Source organism: Gossypium arboreum, chromosome 6 (assembly GCF_025698485.1).
Source record: "Gossypium arboreum isolate Shixiya-1 chromosome 6, ASM2569848v2, whole genome shotgun sequence".
Lineage (NCBI taxonomy): Eukaryota > Viridiplantae > Streptophyta > Magnoliopsida > Malvales > Malvaceae > Gossypium > Gossypium arboreum.
This window is the reverse complement of record NC_069075.1, coordinates 138,768,052-138,783,179: the sequence shown is the minus strand read 5'-3', so window position 1 is coordinate 138,783,179 and position 15,128 is coordinate 138,768,052. Positions and strand designations below refer to the sequence as shown.

At 29.8% G+C, this 15,128-nt stretch overlaps 1 protein-coding gene across 5 annotated transcripts; it reads left to right on the top strand.

The window, feature by feature from the left end:
- The first annotated feature begins 4,746 nt into the window (after positions 1 to 4,746).
- Positions 4,747 to 10,115, top strand: LOC108486301 (probable pectin methyltransferase QUA2). 5 transcript variants are annotated; one of them, XM_017790276.2, is made up of 10 exons: positions 4,751 to 5,263; positions 5,958 to 6,118; positions 6,203 to 6,682; positions 6,802 to 6,934; positions 7,324 to 7,564; positions 7,840 to 8,065; positions 8,172 to 8,347; positions 8,440 to 8,743; positions 9,061 to 9,199; positions 9,368 to 10,115. In XM_017790276.2, the coding sequence occupies exons 2-10, from the start codon at positions 5,967 to 5,969 to the stop codon at positions 9,524 to 9,526; spliced, it is 2,010 nt and encodes a 669-aa protein (XP_017645765.1). In that variant the 5' UTR covers positions 4,751 to 5,263; positions 5,958 to 5,966; the 3' UTR covers positions 9,527 to 10,115. The 5 variants fall into 5 exon arrangements, with proteins under 5 accessions (XP_052885430.1, XP_017645765.1, XP_017645763.1 ...); XM_053029471.1 differs by lacking the exon at positions 4,751 to 5,263 and adding an exon at positions 5,270 to 5,518; XM_053029470.1 differs by having other exon boundaries at positions 4,747 to 5,518; positions 5,958 to 6,682.
- Positions 10,116 to 15,128: the final 5,013 nt, after the last annotated feature.

Here is a 15,128-nt window from a genome sequence, read left to right as displayed (position 1 = left end):
GTTATAATTCACTAAAGAAAAAAAAAAGAAAGAAAGGGACATACTTGGCTTTGATGTGTGAAAAAACATATCATATGACATGTTAACCCTGAATTTAGAGTTTGGTCTGATTTTATTATACTTCTAATTAAAGCAGATAAAACAATTATCAATGATTTTGGAGGTTAAATATTCTTATTATGATAAATTGGTATTTTATATCAAGGATTGATTATTCTTTTCAATTTTGAAAAGATTTTTTCTCTCAATTATACCAATAAAATTGGCATATTAATATAGAAATAACAACTAGGGTTTGAATATTTTTCTCCTTTAAATAGGACATGTTTGTTTTTTTAGTAAGAAACAAATTAAACAAGACGAAATTTTGAAAAAAATAAAATTAGGTTGGGTTGGTTGAAGCTTCGAGCTTACAAACAAAAATCCTAAAACAGCTATTGTCTCCTTTTATATCTCAAATTTCGAAAATGATGTTAGTTTTACGGATGAAGTCAAAAAATTATTTTAAGTGGTCAGAAATAAATAATAAATTTTGGAGAGATAAAGTATTAACTTTTGATTTCATAAAAATTAAACGATGTCTATAATAAATTTACCATTTAAACTGTACAAAATGATTAGGGTAAAATATATCATTAGTTATTAAATTATCAGTAAATTTTTATTTTAGTTATTTAATTAAAAAGTTACAATTTGGTCATTAAATAATTCAAAAAATTTATGCTATATGCCTTTTTGTTCACATTACTTACACCAATCGAAAGTTTTTTTTTATTTTTCTTTTATAACTCAATTTTTTTATGAAAAAATCCAAACGTTACAAATTGATGAATCAAAATTCAAACAACTTTTTTCTTCGATCTTTGACATTAGCCATTAAACTGACTTAGATCTAAGGTATTCGATAGTTACTAATTATTTTTGGAAATTTGTTTATCTGGTTCTAAAGTTTAATATATTTATTTAATTTTTAAAATGGTTAAGTTTTTTTGAATTTATAATAATAAAAAAAAGTAGAGGGTGAGTCGAAGTACTAATAGTACATTTATTAAATAATAAATTAAAACATATTGATTCCAAGGGTAACTCACAAGTCTTGCCATTATTAGGAATTAGTAGTATATTTTTCTTAGTTGAAGGAAAAGGAATATTGTGATTATAATTAAAAAAAATTAAATAATAGTCGATTGAATTTTAGTTCGATTAATATTAGTATTGTTGTTAGTGTAGGAGAATGTGGTTTTGAATACGTTCAAACGCATTATCCTCTTATTTAACTTGTTGGAAGAAGCTATAGATAATTTTAGACATTATATCAAAAATATATGATAAAATTTATAATAAAATTAATATTAAAAAATCAAATAGAAAGGATTACTATTTTATTTTCTTTATTTATATAATTGAGAAGAAAAATAAAATAAATAAAATATATATTATTCTTATTCATAGGTTGAATATATAAAACGTATCATATTTTCATCAAAATTCAAGGATTTTAAATGAATTATATGAAGATATTAAACTATCAATAAAAATTTTATTCATAAAATATAATGTAACAGTCAAATTTTATTTTATATTAAAATATAGGACACTCCTGCTAAAAAAAAAGAAAAGAAAATACCTAATCCATTAACATGTAGATGTAGGCACAAACAAGACTCGTTTTAGTTCTATTTACTGCACGCGTCCAAAAGCGGACAATGGAAACCCCGAACCAATGTGGTAAGAACTAGGGACACAATCTAATCCATCAAACCAATTTTCATAAAATTTAAAAATAAATAAATTATAATACAAATATAAAAATTATAATAAAATAGATTAAATTTAATTCAAACTATATTTTAACTGCTTTTTACTCGTTTCAATTGATTTTTAACTAATTTTGTACTGGTTGAATCATTCATTCTAAATTCGACAGACTAATCCAATTCGGTTCTAATAATCCTACTCCAAATTAATTCATTATATGAATATCCATTATCTGAACATATTTATATATTTAAATCCATTATTTTCTTTACTTTTTAAACTTCTAGTTCTTAAAAAATATTTTTATACTCACTAAACGAAATTATTTAATTGATTATTGTATTCGATAGATAGTTAATTAAATTAAATTATATTTTGTTAATAATAATAAAATTTAATGCATATAATTAGATTTGATTATGGATTGGATTAAGTCGATACAAAATTTTAGGTTTATTTTTTAAGCTAAACTTGACCTCACTTGAAAAATAGGCCTAAAATTATGTCTAAGCTCAACTCAAATTAAAAATGTTAAACCGAGCTCGACTTGGCTCCGCCGTATTAAATTCTTTTAGATTATATTTTTATATAAAAAATTTAAAAATATAATACATCACATACACTAAAAACATTAAAATAAATGTTTCTCAAAAAATTGAAAATACATTAAAAAAAGTCTATATATTTGAATAACAATAAAATAATTACAACTTTGCAAGAAGAAGCTTCTAAAATAATAACAAAATTAAAAATTAAATAATAGTTATACAATATCCAAATAATAACAATAAAATAATAGTAAAACAGCGGATTCGGGTCGAGCTAAGCTTGAGAAAAAAATTACTCGAGACTTGACCCGTTTAGAAAATGAGCCTTATTTTTTTGTTCCAACCTATTTTCCGAATTTATATTTTTTTTAAATACTTTTACTTTTCAAATTGACATTTTGACCTGAGTAAATAATCATCCGACTTATGATCGGTCTACATATAATACACAAATTTAAATTATAATCACAAATTCAGATTCAAATATTTAACAAAAATTACAGATACATTATCTTTCTTAACATTAATATGATTCAATCTCCAAAAAAATTCCAAACAGAAACATTCAAAAATAAATCCTAGTGAATTATTATTATTATTATTATTATTATTATTATGTACTAAAATGGTGTAATTTGATAAAATGAAACGAAAGAAACCCGTGAATCACTTTACGAAGTCCAAAATTTTCAATTTCCGTGTTTACGCCATTACCGCACTACCAAACAAAACCAACTCACAACATTAAATAAATAGCTCCAATCCTCTGCATCCCATTCTTATTGTATCCTTTTAGACGGCGCCTCCTTATTTGACACGTCACTGATTTTCTCACCGACAGAGGAACGCGTTACACTGGGCCCCGCATTTTGTTCCCTACTTTTTTTTTTTTTTCACTTTGAAAAAAAATAAATATTGTTTTTCTCAAAAATCTACTATGGTTGCATGTGAAGTGATGTTTTATTATTACAACCAGAAATTCTCCAAATAAATAATATGAGTAAATGTGGTATGACATTTTTTGGGGATACATTATTTGAATCAAATTTCATGAATTTGGATCTTGATCCAATGCATATGTCTATTCGTCCTGTCACATTATCCAATGTGATGTGAGTATATTAATAATTATCGATATTATGTAATAAATACAAAAGTTTTTACATTATTGATTCAGAGCAAGACATAGTTCAACCCATAAAATTTTGGTTTTCTATCCTATATTCAAACTTTTGTATTTCAGTCCTTTTTATGTATAGTTTTTATTTATGAGAAATCATTCGTCTTAAACCAGAAATCTTAGAATAATGAGTGCTTGGATGATGCCTGGTGGGGTTGTCTGTGTTTGGAACATGGAAACTTGTCTAAAGTTTAAAAGTCAAAAGAAATATACGCGCACATTAAATCTTTAACTCAATTAGTATAGAAATTATTGTTAATATAAGAGGATATTAATTCGTGTATATTAAAATACATTATTCTTCTATTTCTAAGTTGAGAGAGACTCATAAAATCTAGGTTTTGCTCCATTACACTAAACCTATACATCATTTGACATAAAAAAAGGTATTGTGTTTTTTACCTGCAGACAATAACAAAAGTTAAATTTTGTATTTTATTTTATTTTTTGATAAATATATAAAGGTATTGTATTTTTTACTCTATCTATAACGAGTAACGATTGTTAAAAATCATCCTCCAAAAATTCTTGTATATGAATCAATTGGTTAATTACATCACCATCTATCTTTGCGATGCAATATACAACTCTGTTGGCTTCCCTCTGAATATGTTTGGACTTAACTTTGCAAGATTTCAAATACCACCTATGAATGCCTTTAATTTATCAACATTACTCACTACTATCCAACCGTTTCAAATGAATTCAATCAACATAGCACTACTACATTCTAATATTGTATTTCAAATTCGTCGCTTTTTAATTATATATATAATTAATGCTAAAAAAGAAATTAAATTAATGTTAAAAACAAGGGTAAACAATGCCTAAAACCGTGATGTAAAGTCAATTTGAATTCTAAGTAGATTATCATTATGAGGTATAAAAAAAAGACAAAGGAAGGGGTTGCCAAATGCCAGAGTGTAGCCTTTTCAGCACAAGTAGAATACCATGTTTTAATAAAAACAAAAGCTCAAAGTCTTCCAATTTTTATTAGGTCTAAACAACATCATCTTATGAGATCTATGTTCATACAGTATTGACAAAGTCAGCTGTTGATTTATTCACTTTCTCTAACTTAAATTTTACACTCTTATGCATGTAACTAATTTCTACACCCACTAAATCGATAAAAGTATTATAAAAGTCTCAATATTACGAATTGAATTTACTAATTCTAAAACAAGTTTTACTGCAAAAGTAATCTGGGGAGAATTTCTTTTACAGACAACTTTTTTTTTCAAGATTATATATTTATTCAATTCTTCACTCTAAAGTCTTAAGTAATCAAATAAATTATTAGTGATTTGAGATTTGATTAATAAAATATATATTAAAATAAAATAAATTGAAAGTTACAGTTGGAATCGAACACTACTGATGGCTGTTTAGCGCGTTTATCATAGAGAAAAAAAAAATAGTGTCTGAAGATTAAAAAGAAAAAAAAAAAAGCAACTTGTTTATCATCATTTATTAATAGCTTTTTGCATGTATCTAATTCATACCATTTTTCATTTGATTAGTTTTCTTTTTCTTTTTTTTCAGCTTTTTCACGAGCAGTGTCGTGATTGGGTCGATACAAAAACCGCCTACACACTCTTTACAGTATATCAAAGAGAGCTCGCCATTATCAAGAGCAAATAAAAAGAGAGTTTTTTTTTTAAGTTTAAAACTAATGGAAAGTGCTTCTTATTAGATCATAATTTGATGAAATCTCGCTTATTTTAAGCTGGTTTTGCGCTATCTTTCTATTTGCAGCTCTGCTCCTACAAACAAGGTACTGTTTTTGCTTCTGTAAAAAAAAGTTTCTTACTGTTTTTGGATTTGTTAGATTGGATACCATTTCGATTTTCTAATTATTGATCCAAAATGGGTTTTCTTCATTTTAATCTGGGCTTTCATTAAATTCTTCGTATTGGGCAGCTAAGAGAAGTGAATTTTAATGGGAAATTAATGATTTTTGAATGCAAATGAGCTTACTCTTTAATGCTTTCAGGTGGCGGAACTCACTCAAAGTTTATTGTATGGAAATGTATCTACTTCACTTTCCTTTATTTCCTTCGAATCTTACATTTCTCCCTTTTCTAATTTTCCCCCCTTTTGCTGTTTCAGTCTTTGGAATCGTTCAAAAAAAAAAAAAGCCACTTCTTCATTTTTTTTTCCTTTCACTGTTTAAAATTTGCTTTTGTAAGAGGTTCATTTTTCAGCAAGGTTTATGAATCTAGTATCTTAAAATTGGGGAAAATATGTCATTTGTTCTTGTTTCAGTGCAGAGTTTCTTTACTTAAGTTAAACCATTTCAAGGTTATCCTTATTAAGATTTAACATTTTAGAAAGTAGTATTACTAGCTTGGCTTGTTTCATAAGAGTGATTTGAGTAGAATATATATTTACTTGTTTCAACTTTAACAGCTCCTCTGAGTTATGTTTGCATATTTATTTTCCTGTGGCTAACTGTTGGGGATTTCCAGGTTTGAACGATGTCCCGGCATCTGCCTCTGCATCGAGGTGTATCCGGACTGCGGAACTTGAGTAACAGCAATGATTTTTGGGATTCTGAAGTGAAAGATAAAACGGAAAAGGAAGATTTGGATAGAAATCGTGCTTCTGATCAGAGCTATTTATCTCTCAGGTTTCCTTTTCGTTTACTTTGTCCGGATAATTCTCCTTCCAAATATGGTGTCACTGAGAATGGTTTTGCATCTGATCCCTTCAGCGTTGGGAGTCCGAGAAGCCGGCATAAGTTAACAGTGCTGTTTTTGAAGTTAAGTTTAGTTGTGATTGTGATTCTTGCTCTCACTGGATCGTTTTGGTGGACACTCTCCATTTCGACATTGTCTAGGGGTCATATATTTCATGGTTATAGGCGACTTCAAGAGCAGCTTGTTTTGGATTTGTGGGATATAGGGGAACTTTCACTTGGTGCTTCAAGGATGAAAGAAATCGACTTTTGTCCCGAGGAGTCTGAGAATCATATTCCTTGCTTTAACATTTCGGAGAATCTTGCTTTGGGTTATTCTGACAGTAGCGAGTATGATCGGCAATGTGGACAAGGCTCAAGGCAAAGTTGTTTAGTTCTTCCACCCGTGAACTATAAAATTCCACTTAGATGGCCAACTGGGAGAGATGTCATTTGGGTTGCAAATGTCAAAATTACTGGTCAAGAGGTGTTCACCTCTGGCAGTTTAACCAAGAGGTAAGTGGACGTTTCTTTTGTAAGTCTACTTTCTTGTCCGACTGCCTTCATTTCCACACTCCTTGATTTATTTCTTATGGAAATGTATTTCTTTAACTCCTCGATTTACACAATTGCAGAATGATGATGCTGGAGGAAGAGCAGATTTCATTCCGATCAGCATCACTTATGTTTGATGGTGTGGAAGACTATTCCCATCAGATTGCTGAAATGATTGGATTGAGAAATGAATCTAACTTCATACAAGCTGGGGTAAGTGGGACTTTTCCTACCTCGAATCATACTTGTACACTGTTCCATTGTTCATGGATTCTTTTTTACTCTGTGTATCTTATTCTAGTAAGGTTATAGTTGTTATTTCCTTTATCACTTGACACTTGACAGCATGGACAATTTTTTATTATTTTTTTGGGCCAAGTACGAGTAACTTGTTTATGATACATTTAATTGCCACCCTTGGTTTGCACATTGCAATCTTGGTAATGTTGGCTAAATTAGCTTAAAACCTTCCTAGTGTCTACTATGAAGAAGACTGTTATTTTGCAGTGCCATCATTTCATTAGTTTCTTCTGCATTAAAAATAATAATAGTTAGTGTTTCTAGTCCCCTTGCGCTGTCTGAGTTTAAAGCTACTGTTGCAGGTCAGAACCATCTTGGATATAGGATGTGGTTATGGAAGCTTTGGAGCACATCTTTTTTCCAAACAGCTCTTAACCATGTGCATTGCAAATTATGAGTCATCAGGCAGTCAAGTCCAACTCACTCTAGAAAGGGGCCTTCCTGCAATGATCGGTTCTTTCAATGCAAAACAATTGCCATATCCATCTCTTTCATTTGATATGCTGCATTGTGCACGCTGCGGTATTGACTGGGATGAAAAAGGTATCAGTTAACTGTTTAAAACTTGCTTATATAGAATATGCTGCTTCTTTCCCCATCTTTTCATCCCTCTCCCCCTACCCAAGCATGTTCATTGTTCTATATATGATAACCCCTAGCTGAAATGAAAGGTTCTACAAATTTGCCTCACCTTTATCAACTTGTGTTTTCTTAGTTTTGATCTGTGACCATATTTTCACTTCTATGTGCTACTTCTGCCGATGTTTTTGTATTTGAGCCTTTGGTAGTTAACATTTTATGCTAAATGTGTGCTACAGATGGTATTTTCTTGATTGAAGTTGATAGAGTTCTAAAGCCTGGTGGATACTTTGTATGGACTTCACCTCTTACCAATGTTCAGAGTTTTCTTCGTAACAAAGAGAAGCAGAAAAGGTGGAACTTTGTCCGTGATTTTGCAGAAAATCTCTGCTGGGAGTTGATGTCACAACAAGAGGAAACTGTGTTGTGGAAAAAGACCAGTAAAAAAAATTGTTACAATTCCAGGTAAGGCAATTTTCTTTTGATTTACATTCTTTTGCTTCAAAAGTGAATGTATTTTGACCAAATGAATTATTGGAACAATCCTAATAACCTAACTATTTGTGTCCAGGAAGCCTGGTTCTGGTCCTCCTATCTGTAGCAAAGGACAAGACGTTGAATCTCCATACTATCGACCTCTGCAGAACTGTATAGGTGGTACTCATAGCCGCCGATGGCTTCCTATTGAGGAGAGACCCACCTGGCCTTCTAGGTCTAACTTGAACAAGAATGAACTTGCTCTTTATGGTAATTTGATGCTCTTTGCATGCTAGGCACCAATATAAGAAATTTCGGTCTGTTAATTTTTTTTATTTATCTGTTTGCTTATATTTTGGTAGGATTACACTCCGAAGAACTCAATGAGGATACCGCAAACTCTAGAACAGCTGTTCGTAATTACTGGTCACTCCTGTCACCCCTAATATTCTCGGATCATCCAAAGAGACCTGGTGACGAGGATCCTTCTCCACCTCATAACATGCTCAGAAATGTTTTAGATATGAATGCTCGTTATGGTGGTTTAAATGCTGCATTACTGGAAGGAGGGAAGTCTGTCTGGGTTATGAATGTAGTCCCAACAAGTGGACCTAACTACCTTCCCCTCATTCTTGACAGGGGCTATGTTGGTGTATTACATGATTGGTATGTCTCTTCCTAGCTAAACTTTTTAAGGTTTTGTTCTATTGTCGTAATATACCCTTATCGTAATTGTATGCATCCTGCATTACTCATAAGACTTAAATTGAGCAACTCTATTTGAGGATGTCTATTCTGTTTATGGTTTGGTGTCAATGAAACATGAATGAAGTTAGGACATAGTGTTACTTCTATTTCACAGTTGATTAACTGCTCTTACTTTTAAAAATGTGATATGCTTTACCATTGAATCATTTTCCAGCAACATACACGTTTCACTTTTCATGTTTTCATGTCTTATGATCCATCTGTATCACTTTCAGGTGTGAAGCATTTCCAACATATCCTAGAACTTATGACATGGTCCACGCAGATGGACTTCTATCCCTTGAGACTAGTCAACATCGGAGATGCACCATGCTTGATCTATTCACTGAGATAGATCGGTTGCTTCGTCCTGAGGTACTACAACTAAGCTATCAATTATCAATCCAGGCCTACTTTAGCTCCTTTTATGGTTACCTTACTGTTTCTAAACCCATTCTATCAAATGACTGGACCTTTCAAATGGTTCCTATCTTTTTGTCAGCTACTGCTATGTTCTAATATGTGATGCATGTGATGGTGCAGGGTTGGATACTAATCCGTGACGCCGCTCCTCTTGTTGAATCAGCCAGAGCTCTAACGACACGGTTGAAGTGGGATGCCAGAATCATAGAAATTGAAAGTAACAGCGATGAGCGGCTCCTTATTTGTCAGAAACCTTTCTTTAAGAAGCAAGCAATGTGAGAACAATTTCTCCATTAAACCCTAGTTTATGTCTTGGTATTCAAACTCCTTCTGTGCAAGTTACCTAATCATCGTAAAGCTCCACCATGGAAAGAGGAATACCATATATTTTGAACAGAAAGAAGCAAGAAAAAAAAACAAACCAATGGTGACAACTCCTATGGAGCCGTAAGGCGAACATAGGGACTTGTAATTACTCGATTGAGGTACAATTGCAAGTGAGAACTATAGGGTGAGATTTTAAAAATTTTCATGTTTATGTCTCATTATGATTATACAAACACATGATTAAGATTGTGAAAGATGATTTACAGAATAAGCAAGTGCTATTTGCTGTGCAGTATAGAAAACAAAAAAGAAGAAAAAAAAGAAAAAAAAAGAGGGATTTCTTGACACTGTCATTTATTATGAAGTTTTTTATTCTTCATTTGATTATTCTCTATGATACCATTTATATTCAATGAAGGAAACTCATACTGAATAGTTTTTATTCATTGAACTTGTGCTTTTGTCAGATGTAGTTGAATGTTGTGTATGCAGTACTGTATATATATGGAAAGCATATAGCAGATCATTAAAGTTGCAGAAATGAATGCATGTGATTCACAGTTATGGTGCATGGATGTGAAATTGCAGTGTTATATGGTGGGGGGCTTGGACCTACCATATCTAATGCAGTGTTATATAGGAATTTAATTTGAGCGTTGAGTATTGTACTGGATTGAGAAGTATACTTAACAAATGGTAAAATCTGCAGGGTACAAATGATATGGATAGGTATAGTACATTTGGTTGGTTGATGAAAATGCTTGCATTCAATGTCCCTTCATTAAGCTAATGACGTCAAAGTATTGCACTAATCTTTGGTACCATCATTCAAGCTTTCTATGATTCAATGCTATATATCTACTTTTGATAACTCATTAAATTAATTTTTGTTTTTAATGTTAAGTTAATAAAATATTCATTATTTTTAAACATTGTTTAGTAAAAACTTTCAACTGTTAGAACCATTTGATATATTTCTCCACTCAAACTTTATATGATTTAAGTTGCTTTTGGCCAACTATATTTTAAAAGGTTAAATTCTACTTTTAGTCGCATATGTTATGGATTCAATATTAATATTTTATTTTGGTCATTTTCAAGTCTTGTAACCAAATAGTAGCTAACTTTATTAAGTTACGTTATGTTATTATGCATAATGTCATGTTGGTTTGTTATTTTTACATATTACTCATAAAAATCAATTAATAGATTTAACAAGTGTCATTTGCATTAAAATTGAAATTTTGAAATATGAAAAATATAGCGACTAAAATGATCCAATTGGATAACATAGATTAAATTTTTAACTTTACGTGTAATAGAGGACTAATAATAAAATTTAACCATATATATTCAATTGGACTAGAATTTATTAAATTAAACTACAAGTATTAAATTCACAACTTATACAAAATAAAAGTTCTAATAGTAGAATTTGACCTTTTTAAAACAACATGAAACATGGCTAAGGACATTATTCCCTCACATATAGCAACATAAAACTTAAAAAAGAGTATCAATTCTTATAGTTTTCCCATGCCTCTCAACCTTAACACATTTCAATCCTACCGAGAAAAAAACAGACAACACTCCTTGAACCAGCTTCCTGTCCCTCAAATTTAGCAGACAGCAGGTGAGACCAGATGTTAAGCAGAAACCTATGTATTTGGTTTACCATTGAACGTTTTACATGTTTGGTTTTTCCATATATATGGTAGCTGTTCATATTGTAGCAAAATTCAAGAGGAAAGAGAGGTGATATTAAAGGTATCATATCAGTAGAGCTGTATGACATGTTTTTGTGCTTTCAGATCCCATGGTATATGTAGGGGAGCTTTGCATTTTTATTCAACTTTGGACTCTAGATGTTTTGTGTGTGGGAGCAATGTTAACATCATTGAGTTGGAACCATGTCATCAAAATCAAAGTTGCTCTCAAAATAAGAATCTATTGAATAATTGAGTTTATATGAACTACCTCCACTGAAATTAATTCACATACATATACAAATTGCAAATGGAACCTACAAAACTCAAAATTCACATCTCAAGGAAAAGACTGTTCGTGGAAAGCCAAAATCTTTAAATTGATTGATATAGCTTTTTGTTGCTTAACATGATGTCTGACTGGTTTAATTATTGGTGATTTGTTTCTTTGCTTTAAAATGAAATCTAATTATTGCTGTTGTTTATGAGATTTGTTTTTCAAGTGATTCTCCAAGGGTCAATGTTAGAAATAAAATTTTTGGGTTTCAATGGCATTGATATTTTAGAAGTATGTAAGTTTAATTATGAAATTAATTCATTTAAAGAAATTTATTGAAGATTGGATTAGATTAGGTCAAACAATCGGATTTTTTAATTGAGAAGATTAAATTAAAATAGCATTGAAAAAAATATATATGACGGTTTGACTTTATATTGGTCTTTATTATTCAATTTTATCTTACTATTTTAGCTGCTAAGGAGAAATGGATTAGATGAAAATTCAAAAAAATTTAAAAGATAAAAAAAAAAATCAATCAAACTCAAGAAAGAGATATTTGTTAGGATTATAATTTAGGGTAAATTACATCGGTACTCATTCTTAGTCATCTAACTATGAAAAATTAAAAATTATCACTTAATTATTCAATTTTGTCTTTTTTTGTCCATTTCTTTTAACTATTGCTTTTAATGTTTACCTATTGTGTCAAATTGGCATTGATTTTAAAAAGTTTAACCCTCAAAGTCTCATATTGTGTCACTTTAATCGTAATTTTAAAAAATTAAAAATTATAAAAATATAAGAGTTTTCCAAAATAATAATAAAATATAATAAATTAAAAACATGAAAATTATAATATATATATATAAATACATAAAATTTAAAAATTTAAAATTAGACCATAAAATAAATTAGATCACATATAAATAAACTTTATATACTAATAAGTAGTAGGAAAACGTGGAAGTGGGCTTCTTCCCCAAGCATTTGTGTCAAGTTTGAATCGTAGAGCTGATATTGTTGGGAGTGCTTTATTTGAATACCATCCTCGACTCGAATATCTATACTCTGACCTTGAATATAATTTTCTCCTTTATTTTCCGTTTCTTAAATAGACACATATCCTTTTAGGAAAATTATTTGATATACTGTCAGTTAAGTTTTTAGACTTTCATAAGTTAGTATAGTAAAATATTAAAAAGATATTTTAAAAAAGAGATATATGTCAATTTTTTAAAACTACTGTGAAATAATAATAAAAAGTATATTACTAGTATACCGAATACTCACCTATCTTTTCAACACTTCTCTACAACCACAACTCCCACAGCTAACCCATTAGGTACACCAACAATTCACTACAAATAGAATACCATATCCAACACTTAGTTTTAGTGACGATCAATATTTGTCAACACAATTAGTTCTACATTGACACATGTTTAATCCGTTAGTATAGGTAAACTTACACCGACACATATTTTATCCATTGATATAAGTAAATTTATTGTGGCGGTCAGATGATATCCAACAATATAGTTATGATGTATACTGACAGTTTTACTTTAACCATTAGTATATACGTGCTTTGACAAAAAATTTACTTTTTATAATGGTGATATTGTTTTAATTTATAATTTAAATTTAGTTTCATAAAAAAGAAAAAGAAATTTATCCTCCCTCAAAATTTACACTTACGATAAAAAGAACAAATTCAATGAAATGAAGAAATACTTGATCTTGATGTAAGTGATGTATCTTTAAACTTTCTATTTGTGGGTAAAAATCGTTGGTTTCTCATATCTTATTGATAATTTTTTAGAAAAAAATCAACATTTTTTCGTTTCTTTTAAATTGCACATACACTTTTCTTTCCTATCTGCTTCATAATCTATGAAAACTCTACGGTATGCTAAAAAAGAGTACATACTAAAATTTTTAATGTTTTCCAAGTGCTTTTGTTAAAATATTTTATAATCATTAGATTCGAGCGTACAACAAAACTGCCCCGGAATCTGAAGCGTGCAGTACTCCCAATTTAGCCACTCACTTGCCCGTATTTTGCCACCTGTTTACTTAGATTTTTTTTATTCTTATTTTATGTAATTTGTGATTTATTGATTTTAATGATATTTATATTTCTTGGTTTTTTAGGTATCCTTCCCAATTTCATGTCCATCCACACAAATCTGGCCTTATTTATTTGGGAACAACTTTGATAAAGGTAAGTACAACTTGTAAATATCAATTTTGTTGAATTTTGTGCTACATTAAATTCGAGTGTTAGGACATTTTTTTCGCTATGATTATTGTTAAGGGCAATATTAGAATTTTTATGATTATGTATTTATATTTGGGTAGATTTGGAAAAACCATTAAAAATGAGGAAAAATAACTCTTTTGACCATAATATCAAAACTTGATGATTTCAATTTTCAAACTGGCTAACCTTCTTCAAGAAGATAGCTTTTATATAATTTTTTTTTGATATTTTCCATGTTTGTTTTACAGTATATGTTCGGGGTTTGTGACTACCCCTTCTAATAATATAATCTCTGAGGTTTAAACTTGCATTCTTTTTTTAGGAGTCTAATGTGTTTTATCATGTACCCAACACTTATTGGTAATAGCTTTTATATAATGATATAGATCTCATTTTACATATATAAAGTGTTATTTGGAATATGTTGTTGTGGGCTTTAGATTTGCACTAGTTTGGACTTCGGATGTGAGAGATTTTGGAATTCATCATTTACATGTTAAAATGATTTCAATTGAAAAGTTGGCCATTGAAATTAAGTTTGAGACTTCATGTTTTGTGTTCTAACCTGTTTGAACTTGTCTTTATTTTTTTTTATTTTGTCTTGTAGTTTGTGATGCATAGTTTATCAATAACTCTTTTTTATTATCTCTGAATGGTTTACTTGGAAGATTTTATGTTTTGTCGGTGAATGGGTTCTACACGGGATAAGGCCTTAGTAGCAATTATTGAGGCTTCCAATAGCAATTTGCAACACTAGTTCGTGAAGGAGTAAGTTCCTTTCTTCTATATTGTATTACAATTTAAGGTGATAATGATGCTCCACCATTAAAGAAATTATGAATTAAAAAGTAACTTAAAAGAATATTGCAAGTTTACTGAAAGCCTAAAACGAAAGAAGTCTATTGTTTTAATTTGTGTAATCTGGTATTATTGAATTATAGTATTATATATGGATTTTAGGAAGCATTGATTAGTATTTAGGTACATATTTTTTCAATTTTATACACTGTATGTTTGGACTTTATATGGACGGTTGAACCATATATTTAGTTTATGTTTCGATTACATATTTGGCTTAATTGGATTTTATTTGGATATGTTTCGATTATATTTTGGTTATATTTTTTCTTTAACTAAAGTATATTTAATTAAGTTTCTAATAAAGTAAAACATTAGAGATTGGATTCTATACCAATTATCTGTTCTAACTATCAGTATATTTGTATACCTTTACTAACAACCCAAATGTCACTATAGGTTTAGAGATATAATTGGAATTTCACTAGTATGAGTCTTTATTGATGG